We start from the raw sequence: 15362 nt of genomic DNA, 5'->3' as shown, positions 1-15362 counted from the left end.
ATACTAATGGTTACACTTTTGAGCCTATACACCTGCAATAAGAACAAGGCCTAGAGTAGCATTGTGCCTGGGGGTTTCCTCCTGACAGCCTGCATGTTACTCAAATGTGGCCACTCTCACAGCCAAACTCAGCGTGTAGATGCGATGCATTCCCCCCAGCATGGGACATGACACCCGGGGATGAGTCTCCCTGGCACCGAGGGATCACTACCACATACCAGCTGAAGAAGCAACTATAAAATGACCTTGAATTAAAGATTCAATGCGGAACAGCAGAATATACCTGTCTACATATAATAACATGACTTCGGGAAGCTGTTTGACCTAATGTAAGGGGGAAATGGAAAGGAGAAATGAGATTATAAGGCTGTGAGTCTCTAAAAAAGAGTCTGGAGGTTGTCAGAAGGAATACCCCTATGTACAACTGAACAGAGTCTAAGAGACAGATAAGGTAGATACAACCCCAGGTATTGGTTCTTTTGAGGGATAAAGAGACCCACGGGTTCTATGGTCATGGCAGAAGGGGTTCACTGCCATGACAGATAGCCCTTCTTTGGAGCTGGTGTTTCTGCGTGATGGAATTGGACTCAGAGGGGATCTCTTTTCACAAGACTTGCATGCTACTTTATTGGAATTGTAGTTGGTGCTGGGTTTAAGATATATGTAGGGGATTTGAATCTCTGGACTGATAATATGACACCCAGGCCCAGAGCCTCAACAGACTTCAGCTCCTACACTTTGATTTATTGGACTTACTCCACTCAGCTAACATGGAGTTGAAGAAGGTCAACCACCACAACATGGAGCCTAGAGTGTCTACAACTGGAAGCGGGAGGAGTGCATCCAGTACCCATATGGAATCTAAGCCCTCACTTGACATAGATGTGCAATGGACACAACCAATCCAATGTCCACAGAGAAAATGTGGAATGGGTGTGGGAACGGTAGCCATGGTGGCTGCTGGGTGTGGGGAACGGGAGGAAGAGATGAGATGTGGAGGCGCTTTCGGGACGTGGAGTTGTCCTGGATAGTGCTTCACGGACAATTACGGGACATTATAGATCCCCCCAGGGCCCACTGGATGGAACGTGAGAGAGTCTGGGCTATGATGTGGACCATTGACTATGGGGTGCAGTGATGCTCAGAGATGAACTTACCAGGTGCAATGGATGTGTCATGATGATGGGAGAGAGTGTTGCTGTGGGGGGAGTGGGGGGCGGGGGCGGTGGGGTTGAATGGGACCTCATATTTTTCATAATGTAATTTAAAAAAATAAATAAATAATTAAAAAAAAAATTCCCCAAAGACATAAGTAGGTTGAAAGTGAAAGGGTAGAAAAAAACCCCATGCAAGTAGCAATCAATAGTGAGCTGGAGTATCTAAAATAATATTCAATAAAATAAAATTTAAGCCAAAAATAGTTAAACAGAACAAAGATTGTCCTTATATACTGATCAAGGGGTCAATTCCACAAGACATAACAAATATAAATATATATGCACTTAACAGCAAAGCCCCAAAATATATGAAAAAAATAGTGATAGATTGGAACAGAGAAGCTGACAATTCTACATATAATAGTAGAAGACTTTAAGATACTATTTTCAATAGTGGATAGAACATCTATACAGAAGATCAATAAGGAAATGCAAGATGAACAATTTTCTTAACCAACAGGACCTTACAGACATATACAGACCACTTCACTGCACAATATCAGAATACACATTCTTCTCCAGTGCACATGGATCATTCTACAGGATAGACCTATCTTACATTGCAAAACAAGTATCAATAAATTTAAAAATATTGAAATAAAAAAATGTAACTTTTTTGATCACAATGAAATGAAGCTAGAAAATCACCAAGAAGGAAAAATGGAAAATTCACAAAAATGTGGAAATTAAACAACATACTCTTAAACAACCAATGGGTTAAGAGGAAATCATAATGGAAATTAGGAAATATCTTCAGGTGAATGAAAATGAAATACAACATGCCAAAATTTATGGGATGCAGCAAAGGCAGTGCTGCAAGGGAAGTATATAGCTCTAAATACTTACATTAAAAAAGAAGAAAGATTTCAAATGAGACCTAACCTCATAAGTGTAAGAAGTAGAAAAAAGAATAAACTAAACCCAAAATGAGAAGGAAGGAAATAACAAATATTAGAGCAAAGGTAAACAAAATAGAGGATTAAAAAAAAAACAACAGAGAGAATAAAACTAAAAGCTGGTTCTTTGAAAAGAAAATTAGAGACCAAAATCTCCTATGAATATAGATGGAAAAATCCTCAACAAATACTGGCAAGCCAAATACAATAGCACATTAAAAGAATTATATATCATAATCAAATATCATTAATTTCAAGTATGCAATGGTGATTCAACATAAGAAAATCAATTGATGTAATAAACCCCATTCACAGAATGAAGGAAAAAACCACATGATCATCTCAATTGATGCGGAAAAGGCATTTGACAAAATTCAGCATCATTTCTTGATGAAAACAATCAGAAAACTAGGAATTAAAAGAACTTTCTCAACATAATGATGTGCATATATGAAAAACACTCCACTAACATCATACTCAATGGTGAAACACAGAAAGCTTTTTCTCTAAGACCAGGAACAAGACAAACAGGCCAACTGTCATCACTCTTATTCAATACTGTCCTAAAAATTCTAACCAGAGAAATTAGGAAAGAAAAAGAAATAAAAGGCATCCAGATTGGAAAGGAAGAAATAAAACTTTCCTGTTACAGATAACATGATCATATATACAGAAAATCTTGAAAAATCTACAACAAAGCTCCTAGAACTAATAAATAAATCCAGCATAGTGGTGAGATACAGGATCAGTAGTTTTCCTGTATACAAGTAATGAACAATCAGAAGAAGAAATCAAGGGAAAAAATCCATTTACAATAGCATCTAAAAGAATGGAATATCTAGAAATAATCTAACCAAGGATGTAAAGGATCTATGCTCAGAAAACTACAAAACATTGGTTAAAAAAATCTAAGACCTAAATAAATGTAAGGACACCTCATGTTCATGAATTGAAAGACTAAATATTGTTAAGATACCAGTTCTACCCAAAGTGACTTACAGACTCATCACAATCCAAATAAAAATTCCAATGACTTTCTTTGCAGAAATAGAAAAAAGCCAATCACCATATTTATATGGATAAATATAAATAGCCAAAGACATCCTGAAAAGAAAGAACAAATTTTGGAGGACTCACATTTTCTGATCTTAAAATTTATCACAGGGAAGTGGACTTGGCCCAGTGGTTAGGGCGTCTGTCTACCACATGGGAGGTCCGTGGTTCAAACCCCGGGCCTCCTTGACCCGTATGGAGCTGACCCATGTGCAGTGCCGATGCGCGCAAGGAGTGCCCTGCCACGCAGGGGTGTCCCCCACGTAGGGGAGCCCCAACCGCAAGTAGTGCACCCAGTAAGGAGAGCCGCCCAGCGCGAAAGAAAGTGCAGCCTGCCTAAGAATGGCACCGCCCACACGGAGAGCTGACACAACAAGATGATGCAACAGAAGGAAACACAGATTTCCATGCCGCTGACAACAATAGAAGCGGACAAAAGAAGACAACGTAGCAAATAGACAGAGAACAGACAACCGGGGCAGGGTGGGGCGGGGAGAGAGAGAGAAATAAATCTTTAAAAAAAAAAATTATCACAAAGCCATAGTAATCCAAATGGCATGGTACTTCCACAAGGAAAGACATATAGACCAATAGAACAGAAATGAGAGTTCACTAATCAACCCTCATAACTATGGCCAAGTGAATTTTGACAAGGGTGCCAACACTCAATGGGGACTTGTCTCTTATACAAATGGTGACGGGAAAATTGAATGTCCATGTGCACAAGATTGAAGGTGGACCTCACACCAGATATAAAAATTGACTCCAAATGTATCAAAGATCTAAATACAGGTCTGACTGTTGAAGACTCAACGGGAGTGGAAATATTTCCAACCCAGGAAAAGAGATGGGGCTGTCAGAGGAGGCAGGAGAACTATCTCAGAGAAAGATTGAATTACAAGGCTCTTAGCCTCCAAGTAAGAAGTTCTGTCACACTGCTCTATTCTGTGTTGCAACAAATGCACTCCCACCAGACAGTGAATTGAGAGCTGCCAAAGAGTGCCATCTGCTGGCAGACTAGGAAGTATATGTAAGAAAATTAAAAATAAGTGAGAGAGGTTTTTCCAGCCTTTAAAGCTTCCTTCCCAATGGCCCTAGGAAGCCTATCTACAACCAATTACTGGGTCCAGAGCTCAGTTTTGAGCAATTAGCAGGGACAATCCTAACAATTCGAGTTGAGCCAAGAATCAAAAAGCATTGGTAACACAGATCCCATCACTAAATCCCTACAAAAGATAAAGAAATTGAGCATCTGAGTAAACTACATCCTAATCAGATGCCTAGAAATCAGGAAAAAATTACAAACCTACTAAGAAAATGGAAGACATGGCCCAAGAAAAGGAATATATCAAAGCCCCAGAAGAGACATAGGACTTGAGAGGACTAATTAGCAAGATGCACACAAATTTCCAAAATCAAATTAAGGAGTTGAAAGACAATATGACTAAATGACATTAAGAAGACACTGAACAATAAAGATAAAAACTAAAAAAAAAAAAAAAAAAAAAAGGCAAGAAGACATTCAGCAAGCACAAAGATTTTGAAATTCTGAACAGAAAAGCAACAGAGCTTATGGGAATGAACTCAACAGACCTGCAACTCCTACCCTCTGGTTTATTGGACTTACTCCAGCCAGCTAACAGGGAAGTGAAGAAGGTCAACCACCACACCAGGGAGCCAAGAGTGCCTACAACTGCAAGCAGGAGAACTGCATCCATCATCCATGTAGAATCTAAGGCCCTCTCAATACAGAGGTGGAATGGACATAACCATCCCAGGGTACACAGAATGGAGGAATAGAGTATGGATTAGAGTGGAGTTACTGATATTCTATTGTGGAACTACTGTGATTAGTAATGGAAGAAAATGTAGCATTGATGTGGAGAAAGTGGCCACGGTTGCTGCTGAGGGTAGGGAGAGGGAAGAAGAGATATGATGTAGGGGCAATTTCAGGACTTGGAGTTGTCCTGGGTGATACTACAGGGACAGTTGCTGGACACTGTATGTCCTGCCGTGGCCCACTGGGTGGACTGAGAGAGAGTGTAAACTACAATGTAAACCACTATCCATGTGTTGCAGCAGTGCTCCAAAATGTATTCACCAAATGCAATAAATGTGCCACAATGATGAAAGAGGTTGTTGATGTGGGAGGAGTGGGGTGAGGAGAGTGGGGGCTATATGCAGACCTCATATTTTTTGAATGTAACATTAAAAAAATAAAGATAAAAACAAAAACAAAACACATTAGAGGCATACAACAGCAGACTCGAAATGATAGAAAGGAATAGAAAAAATGGAGCAGGAGCTCAGAGTTGAATGAAAACAAAAAACACAACTTACATGTCATAGGAGTACCAGAAGGAGAAGAAAAGGGAAAAGGGGCAGAAAGAGTATCTGAGGAAATCATAGCAGAAAATTTCTCAACTCTCAGGAAAGAAATGAACTTAGATGTCTAAGAAGCACACTGTATCCCAATCAGAATAAATCCAAGAAGACTAACTCCTAGACACATATTACTCAGAATGTCAAATGTCAAAGATAAAGAGAAAATTATCAAGAGCAGTGAGAGAAGCAAACCATCATATATAAGGGACGTCCAGTAAGACAGTGCAGATTTCTCTTCAGAAAACATGGAGGCGAGAAGACAGTAGTATGATACAATTAGGATACTGAAAGAGAAAAATTGCCAGCTGAGAATTCTTTTTAAAGATTTATTTATTTATTTATTTATTTATTTATTTATTTATTTATTTATTTCTCTCCCCACCCACCCCGGTTGTCTGCTCTCTGTGTCCATTTGCTGCATCTTCTTTGTCCGCTTCTGTTGTCAGCGGCACCAGAATCTGTGTTTCTTTTTCTTGCGTCATCTTGTTGTGTCAGCTCTCCGTGTGTGCAGCGCCATTCCTGTGCAGGCTGCACTCTCCTCGCGCTGGGCAGCTCTCCCTGCAGGGCGCACTCCCTGCGCATGGGGCTCCCCTATGCGGGGGACACCCCTTCGTGGCAGGGCACTCCTTGCCCGCGCATCAGCACTGCGCATGGGCCAGCTCCACATGGGTTAAGGAGGCCCGGGGTTTGAACCGCGGACCTCCCATGTGGTAGACGGATGCCCTAACCATTGGGCCAAGTCCACCACCTGAGAATTCTTTATCCAACAAAATTGTCCTTCAAATCTGAAGGTGAGTATAAAATATTAACAAACAAATAGAAACTAAGAGAGTTTGCAAAAAAGAATTGGAAACCTTAGAACCTGAAAGAATAAGAAAGGAGAGACAAGTTTGGAGAGTATGGAAGAAAGAATAGAGAAAGGATAACCAAAAGAGTAAAAAGAAAGACAAAAATATGATACAACATAAAAAAACAAAGAATAAAAGAGTAGAAGTAAATAATGCATTTAAGTAATAGCATTGAATATGAATGGATTAAACTCCCCAATCAAAAGATACAGGCTGACAGAGTAGATAAAAAAACATGAGCCATCCATATGCTGCTTACAAGAAACTCATCTTAGACCCAGGGATACAAACTGGCTGAAACTGAAAGGTTGGAAAAAGATACTCCACGTCAATAGTAACCAAAAAAGAACAAGGGTAGCTATACTAATATTGGACAAAACAGACTTTAAATGCAAAAAAGTTATAAGAGATATGGAAGGCTATTATATATTAATGAAAGGGACAATCCACCAGGAAGATAAAACATTTGCACCTAACTAGGGTTTCCCAAAACACATGAGACAAACCGGCAAAACTGAAGGGAGAAATAGACCTCTCTACAATAATTGTTGGAGATTTCAAAACCCACTTACATCATCATATAGCACAAATAAAAAAGATCAACAAGGAAATAGAACTTGAACAATATGATAAACGAGTTAGATCTAACAGACGTATACAGAAAGTTGCATCCAAACTCAGAAGTTATACATTCTTCTCAAGTGTCCATAGATCTTTCTCCAAGATAAACCACATGTTAGGGCACAATGCAGCTCTCAATAAACATAAAAAGATTGAAATTACACAAAGCACCTTCTCAGATAATAATGGAATGAAACTGGAAATAAATAATAGACATGAAAAAAATAAATTGGCACATGTATGGAGGCTGAACAACACACTCCTAAATAATCAGTGGGTCAAAGAAGAAATCAGGAAATATATTAAGACAAATGAAAATGAGAACACAACTTATCAAAACTTATGGGATACAGCAAAGGCAGTCTTGAGAGAGAAATGTATAGCCCTAAATGCCTATATTAAAAAAAAAGACAGAGCTAACCCCAAAGATTTAACTGAACAACTAGAGAAACTAGAAAAAGAAGAGTAAACTAATCCCAAAGCAAATAGAAGGAAAGAAATAATAAAGATTAGAAAATAAATAAATGAAAATGAGAACAAAACAGAAATGAAAGGGGGGAAGTTACAACTGGCCCCACAGAAATAAAAAGGATCATAAAAAGATATCATTAGAAACTATATGCTTACAAAATAGACAATCCAGGATGAAATGGAAAAATTCATAGAAATTCACAAATAACCACACTGAGGCTACATGAAATGCAAAAACTTAACAAACCAATCACATTTAAAGAAATCGAATCCGTCATCAAAAATCTCCCAGCAAAGAAAAGTCCAGAATCAGATGGCTTCACAGGTGAATTCTACCAAGCATTTTAAAAAGAATTTACACAAATACTGTTTAAGCTCTTCCAAAAAATTGAAAAGGAGGGAAAATTACCCAACACATTTCCTGAAGCCAACATCACCCTAATACCAAAGCCAGATAAAGATACTACAAGAAAAGAAAAATACAGACCAATTTCTCTAATGACCATCGATGCAAAAATTCTTGACAAAATACTTGCAAATCGAATCCAACAGCATATCAAAAGACTTACACATCATGACCAAGTGGGATTTATTCCTGGTATGCAAGGCAGGTTCAACATTAAGAAAATCAATCAACATATTACACCACTTTAACAAACTAAAGGGAAAAAAAACACATAATTATTTCAATCAACAGAGAAAAGGTATTTGACAAAATCCAGTATGCTTTTTTGATAAAAACACTTCAGAAGATAGAAAAAGAAGAAAAATTCCTCAAGCTGATAAAAGGCATATATGAAAAACCCACAGCCAACATCTTGCTCAATGGGGAAAGGTTAAAAGCTTTCCATCTAAGATCCAGAACAAGACAAGGATACCCACTGTCACAATTGTTATTCAATACTGTAAGTTCTAGATAGAGCAATTAGACAAGAAAAAAATTTAAAGGCATCCATAAAGAAAAGAGGAATTAAAACTCTCACTGTTTGGGGATGACATGATACTATACATAGAAAATTCTTAAGTATCCACGACAAACCTACTTAAGTTAATAAATGAGTTCAGCAAAGTGGCAGGATGCAAGATCAACATGCAAAAATCAATAATGTTTTTGTACACTAGTACTGACCAATCTAAGGACGATATAAGGAGGAAAATTCCATTTACAATAGCGACAAAAAGACTCAAATATCTAGGAACTAATTTAACCAAAGTAGGGAAACGGACTTTGGCCCAGTGGTTAGGGCGTCCGTCTACCATATGGGAGGTCCGCGGTTCAAACCCCGGGCCTCCTTGACCTGTGTGGAGCTGGCCATGCGCAGTGCTGATGCGCGCAAGGAGTGCCGTGCCACGCAAGGGTGTCCCCCGCGTGGGGGAGCCCCACGCACAAGGAGTGCGCCCGTGAGGAAAGCCGCCCAGCGTGAAAAGAAAGAGCAGCCTGCCCAGGAATGGCGCCGCCCACACTTCCCGTGCCGCTGACGACAACAGAAGCGGACAAAGAAACAAGACGCAGCAAATAGACACCAAGAACAGACAACCAGGGGAGGGGGGGGGGGGGGAATTAAATAAATAAATAAATCTTTAAAAAAAAAAAAAAACCAAAGTAGTGCAGACCCTATATGCAGAAAACTACAAAACAATGCTAAAAGAAATTTAAAAAGACCTAAATAAATGGAAAGATGTTGTGTGTTCATGGATTGGAAGAATAAATATCACAAAGATGTCAATTTTACCCAAACTGATTTATAGATTCAATGCAATGCCAATCAAAATTCCAACAGCCTATTTTACAAAATTAGAAAAATAACCGAATTCACTTGGAAGGGAAAGTGTACCTGAATAGCTAAAAACATTCTAAAAAGGAAGAGCACCATTGGGGAAATTTCACTGCCTGACCTTGAAATATATTACAAAGCTACAGTGGTCACAACAGCATGGTACTAGCGTAAAGTTAGAAACATCAATCACTGGAATAGAATTCAGAGTCCAGAAATAAACCCTCAGTTATAAGTTAAATTGGTTTTTGATAAACCTACCAAGTCCATGGTAACAGGACAAAACAATCTCTTCAACAAATGGTGCTGGGAGAACTGGGTATCTATAACCAAAAGAATGAAAGAGGACCCCTATCTCACTCCCTATACAAGAATCAACTCAAAATGGATCAAAGACCTAAACATAAAAGCCAGGACCATAAAACTACTATAAGAAAATGTAGAGAAACATCTTAAAGACCTTGTGGTAGGTGGTAGTTTCTCGGACCTTACAATCAAGGCACGCGCAACAAAAGAAAAAAATAGATAAATGGGACCTCCTCAACATGAAACACTGTATTAGTCAGCCAAAGGGGTGCTGACGCAAAATACCAGAAATTGTTTGGTTTTTATAAAGGCAATTTATTTGGGGTAGGAGCTTACAGATACTAGGCCATAAAGCACAAGTTACTTCCCTCACCAAAGTCTATTTTCACATGTTGGAGCAAGATGGCTGCTGATGTCTGTGAGGGTTCAGGCTTCCTGGGGTCCTCCCTTCTAGGGTCTTTTTCTTTTTCCTCTGTGAGCTTACTTTTCAGGGCTCCAGCTTAAGGCTTCAGTATCAAACTCCAACATCAAAACTCCAAAATCAAAAACCCTTAACTCTGTCGTTTGCCAAGCCTTTTATCTGTGAGTCCCCAACCACCCAAGGGCAGGGACTCAACGCCCTACTGGCACAAGAGGTTTTCATAGTTACTTAATCGAGCAATCCTATAAATCGCATATAAGCTAATATGCCCAGAGGAAAAGGTCAGTTTACAAACATAATCCACTATTTCTTTTTGGAATTCATCAGTAATATCAAACTGCTACAAACACTTTTGCACCTCCCAGGACTTTGTCAAAAGGGTGAGAAGGCAGCCAACTCACTGGGAGAAAATATTTGGAAATCACATAGCTGATAAGGGTTTAATATTGTTAAAACAATAACAATAAAAAGACAAACAACCCCAATTAAAAAATGGGCAAAAGATCTGAATAGACATTTATCCAAAGAAGAAATACAAATGGCAAAAAAACACGAGCCCACGCGCTGTGGAGAACCAATGGCCTGCACGCCACAGAGAGCTGGTGCAGTTAGGTGACACAACAACAAAAAAGGGAGGCAGCAAAAACACAGAAGAACACGTAGTGAATGGACACAGAGAGCAGATAGCAAGCAAGCCGCAAGCAGGCGCAGCAAGGTGACACAACAAAGGGAGACAAGCAAAAACAGAAGAACACACAGCAAATGGATACAGAGAGCAGACAGCAAGCAAGATGCAAGGGAAGGTAATTAAAAAAAAACATGAAAAAATGCTCAGCATCACTAATGATTAGGGAAGTGCAAATCAAAACTACAATGAGATATCATTTCATACCAATCAGAATGGCCACTATTAAAAAGACAGAGAACTACAAGTGTTGGAGAGGATGTAGAGAGATAAGAACACTTTCCACTGTTGGTGGGAATGCAGAATGGTACAGCCACTGTGGAAGATTGTTTGGCAGTTCCTCAAGAAGCTGAATATAGACTTGTCACGTGACCCTGCAATACCCTACTGGGTATACCCAGAAGAACTGAGAGCAGTGACACAGACATCTGCACATCAATGTTCATAGCAGTATTATTCACGATTGCCAAAAGCTGGAAACAACCCAGGTGTCCATCAACTGATGAATGGATAAACAAACTGTGGTATATTCACAATGGAATATTATCCAGCTGTAAGAAGGAATGAAGTTGTAAAGCACATGACAACATGGATGAACCTAAAGGACATTATGTTGAATGAAGCAAGCCAGACACAAAAGGACAAATACTGTATGATTACATTACTATGAACCAAATATATTGTATCATTCAAAAAAAAATTATATGGATCCAGTATATTTAATTGAGGAATGTATGTTTTTATTTTTTAAAAATTTAACTATGCAAAAATATGGCACAATCTCAGGAAAGGAATCAAAATCAAATACTTAATTTTTTATTTACTGCAAGTAAAGCTTATGTTTCCTTACAAAGTTGAAATAAAATGTAAAAAAAGTAGAGCTGTACGTTAAAATACAGGAGATTTTTTTATTTCAATAAAGACTGCTGGAATGGGGAAATCCTTTCTAAGCAAGATATAAAACAGAGAAGACAAAAAGGAAAAAAGATTGATAAATCTGACAGAAAAAAAAAAGAAGCCTGTTTGGGAAAAATACCATTAAACAAAGTTAAATGACAAAAAGATGAAAATCTTGTTTGTCATCTAAATCTAACTATCTATCTATCTATATGTATGTATGTATACATACATGTAACACATATATATGATAGGTATAAAACTCTTACAAATCAGTATGAAAAAGACCCATAATCCAAAAGAAAAATGGCAGAAGACAAATAGCCAGTTCATAGAAGATGAGCATTATAAAACATTAGAAGAGATCATTTTTTACCAATTATACTTGCAAAGACCAAAAATTTAATAATGGCCTTCCTGTTACTTCTCTGAGCTCATCTCCTATTACTCACCCTTCCCTAATTCCTCCCAGGCACACTTTTATTCCTTCAAGATGTAAAGTGAGCTCCCACCCAGGGCTTTTATACATAATATAATCTCTGCTTGGAATACTGCCCCAAACAGCCACATGGCTTACTCCATCACCTCAAGTCTTTGCCAGCCTGACCATCCTATTTAAAATTGCAGCCTGTTACCTTCCACTACCATTAAGACTTAAATCCCCTTCCCTTGCTTTATTTTTCTCCATACCACTTATTACCTTCTAATAAGTGAAGTCCTGATACATGTGACAATATAGATTTTACTTATTTGTTCTGTTTTCAGCCTATCTCTGCAGGGACTTTATTTTGTTTACTGTTTATCCCCAGTATCATGAACAGCGCTTGGGACAATTTAGGTACTTAATAAATATCTGTTGAATGAGCACAGTGTTAGGGAAGTAGAGAAAAAAGGCACTCTCATACATTGTTGAAAGATTATAAATTAGTAAAGTCTTTTGTAGGACATTTTGATAGTATTTACCAAAATTTTAAATTATATACCCTTTGACCCAGAAAAGTCACTTTAAATAATTTATCCAGCAAATATACTAGTATATGCACACAAAGATGTACAAAATATTTAGTCTAGCACTGAATGCAAGAACAAAAGGATCATATACTGTATATGTCATATATTATCACTTATAAATAATATATACTCAATCTGTACATGCCAAGATATAATGATCTCCAAGACATATTAATATAGGGAAAAAAGGAACAATAGTGCGCTATCATTTATGTCTTTTCATTTTTTTTTTTTTTTTACAGACCAGGGAAGATACTTGCCTATGCACTGAATATTTCAGCAAGGGAAGATGGAAATATTTAACAGTGATTGCTGCTGGGTATAGAGACTAGGAAAACGGGATGGTAGATTTATTTTTATTGTGTATATTTATATGTCTGACTTATTACCTTGTATTGGCTTTGCAATAAAGAGGATTTTTGTTTTAATTTGTTTTTAAACTCTATTATACTTCCCCAAGGTGCACTATAAACCTTGGAATTCTCATTTAATAGCTGAAGATGTTACCAGGTAAATAGTGGCATCATGTACCATGTTAAATGTGGAACTTGAGGCCAGAAATAAAGTTTTCCTATTTCCAATGCTTATGCTTTACTTCCAGGAAGAAACATTTCTTCTCAAATGTTTTATAGCATACTACTCACAGCACCGTTTAACTTAACAAAACACTGGAAGGTACAAATTTTAATTCATTTGCAGTTATTTCACTGATAATAAATTTACTCATTTATAAAATAGGATGCTGGAATAGATAATCTCTAAAGTTTTTTCCCAACTCTAAAGAGTTGGTGTTATAGTTCTGTGTTTAGGCAAGTCAATTCTTTCATATTTCCAGGAATGACACAACTTCAACTTTTTTGTCTGATTTTATCATGTTATTCCCATTTAATAAAAAGTTTGTTTTTATTAATGTGCTTATTCTTCTGGTTTATAAGTATTGCAAAAGGTCAATAAATTGCATGAATTTTAAATGAGACCAATAAAGTACGAATGAGGGAAAAGATCCAAATAAAATACTACAGAATAAACTATCACTTACCTTTCTTGAATAGAAGAACTGAACATGTATCGTAAAGAGCAAGCCCATACCTGAGGGCTATATATATGAATAATTCCAGACAGCCAACTAAAAGGAGAAAAAGTAGAAATTAAAAATTATAATCATTCCCAAATTAAAATTTAATTTGCTTTGGATTAAGTTCTTCTCAAGGTAATATAGCAGATTCTTGATATTCACTAGCAATACCTGATGTTCATAGCAACATTATTCACAAATGCCAAAAGACGGAAGCAACCCAAGTGTCCATCTACCAAGGATTGGATAAATAAAATTTGGTGTGGGTATGTTTAGTATATAATATATATATAATGGAATATTATTCAGCTGCAAAAAGGAATGAAGTCCTGATACATGTGACAACATAGATGAACCTTGAAAATATCATGTCGAGTAAAATAAACCAGATGCCAAAGGACAAATATTGTTTCATCTCACTGATACAAAATAATTAGAATAAGAAAAGTATAAAGTCAGAATCTAGAATATAGATTACCAGGGGATGGGGTAGGGATAGAGAACAGGAAGTTTAGGCTTAAAATATACAGAGTTCCTATTTGGAACAATGGAAATGATTTAGTAATGGATGGTGGTAATAGTAGCACAACATTGTGAATAGTAGCACAACATTCTGAAATATAAACTGAATATGGTTAAAGGAGGAAATGTCAGATTGTATTTATGGAAAAAGAATAAAAATTTTTTGAAAAATCCATGAAACTGCATTAAGCAATGAACCTTAAATTAAACAATGGACTATAATCAGTACTACAATTATAAAAACGTGCTTTTGTAAGAACTGTAGCACACCCATGCAAGGTTTAATAGGGTGGTATAAGGGAATCCTGTATTTTATGTATGATTGTTCTATAAACCCACAACTTCTCTTAAAACAAAAAAGAAGTGGGGGGGCGGGTCTCAGAAAACAAAAATCTATAAATACCAGACCAAACTCCCTGTCATACTCCACTTGAGATGTGGGAGAATATGGGAAAGAGACATAAATAGGAGGCTAGAATGAACTAGCTTGGACTGGAGAGGTGGGCTGAACTGGGGAGACTGAAAGCTGCAGCCTAAAACTGCTTTATACAGAGTTGTTGAGAAAATTAAATGCTTTAATATATATATAGGTACCTGAAATACAGCAAACTCTTAATAAATATTCATTAGGCATCAATAAACTATAAGCAAAACCAGGACCATAGCAAGCAGACTATAAGTAGATTTCATGGTCCAAGAACATTTACTCATTCTCATCTTTTAATTTTGCACATGCCAGGTCCTCACATGGGTTCTCCACTCCATCACCCTTCCTCCTCCTACCATCCAAACCCTTAAAGGTCCAGCTCAAGTTTGCCTTCTCTAGGGAAATGTCCCTTATTATCTCTCTCTTAAAAATTGTATATTGCTCACTGTTGATACTGTTTACTTTATAGTTAAGCATATGCTTCCTTATCATCTTTCTATGCATGATTATCTGAATAGTTTATCTCCTCACCTGGATTACAAATTATTTGAGAAGGAGCTTAAAACCCCAATACAGGGGAATGGGTATAGCTCATTGGTTGAGTGCCTGCTTCACATGTATGAGGTCCCAGGTTCAATTCCCAGTACCTCCTAAGAAAAAACCCAGCACAGGATCAAATATAATACTATACTTAAGAAAAACACTCATTAAATAATGAATGAGTATAAATTTCTGAGTAATCTGTCTAAATG

The 15362-nt window shown here is 37.3% G+C and overlaps 1 protein-coding gene across 1 annotated transcript in view; it reads right to left on the bottom strand.

The window, feature by feature from the left end:
* The window catches only part of STIL (STIL centriolar assembly protein), a 93403-nt gene that overhangs the window by 62956 nt on the left and 15085 nt on the right, over positions 1–15362 (bottom strand). The window contains exon 8 of the mRNA XM_058303618.1: positions 13626–13712. Coding sequence (XP_058159601.1) covers positions 13626–13712 — 87 coding nt within the window. The remainder of the gene's footprint in view (positions 1–13625; positions 13713–15362) is intronic.

This window comes from Dasypus novemcinctus, chromosome 9, assembly GCF_030445035.2.
Source record: "Dasypus novemcinctus isolate mDasNov1 chromosome 9, mDasNov1.1.hap2, whole genome shotgun sequence".
Lineage (NCBI taxonomy): Eukaryota > Metazoa > Chordata > Mammalia > Cingulata > Dasypodidae > Dasypus > Dasypus novemcinctus.
The sequence above is the reverse complement of the archived record's forward strand: the minus strand, read 5'-3'. Positions and strand labels throughout refer to the sequence as shown.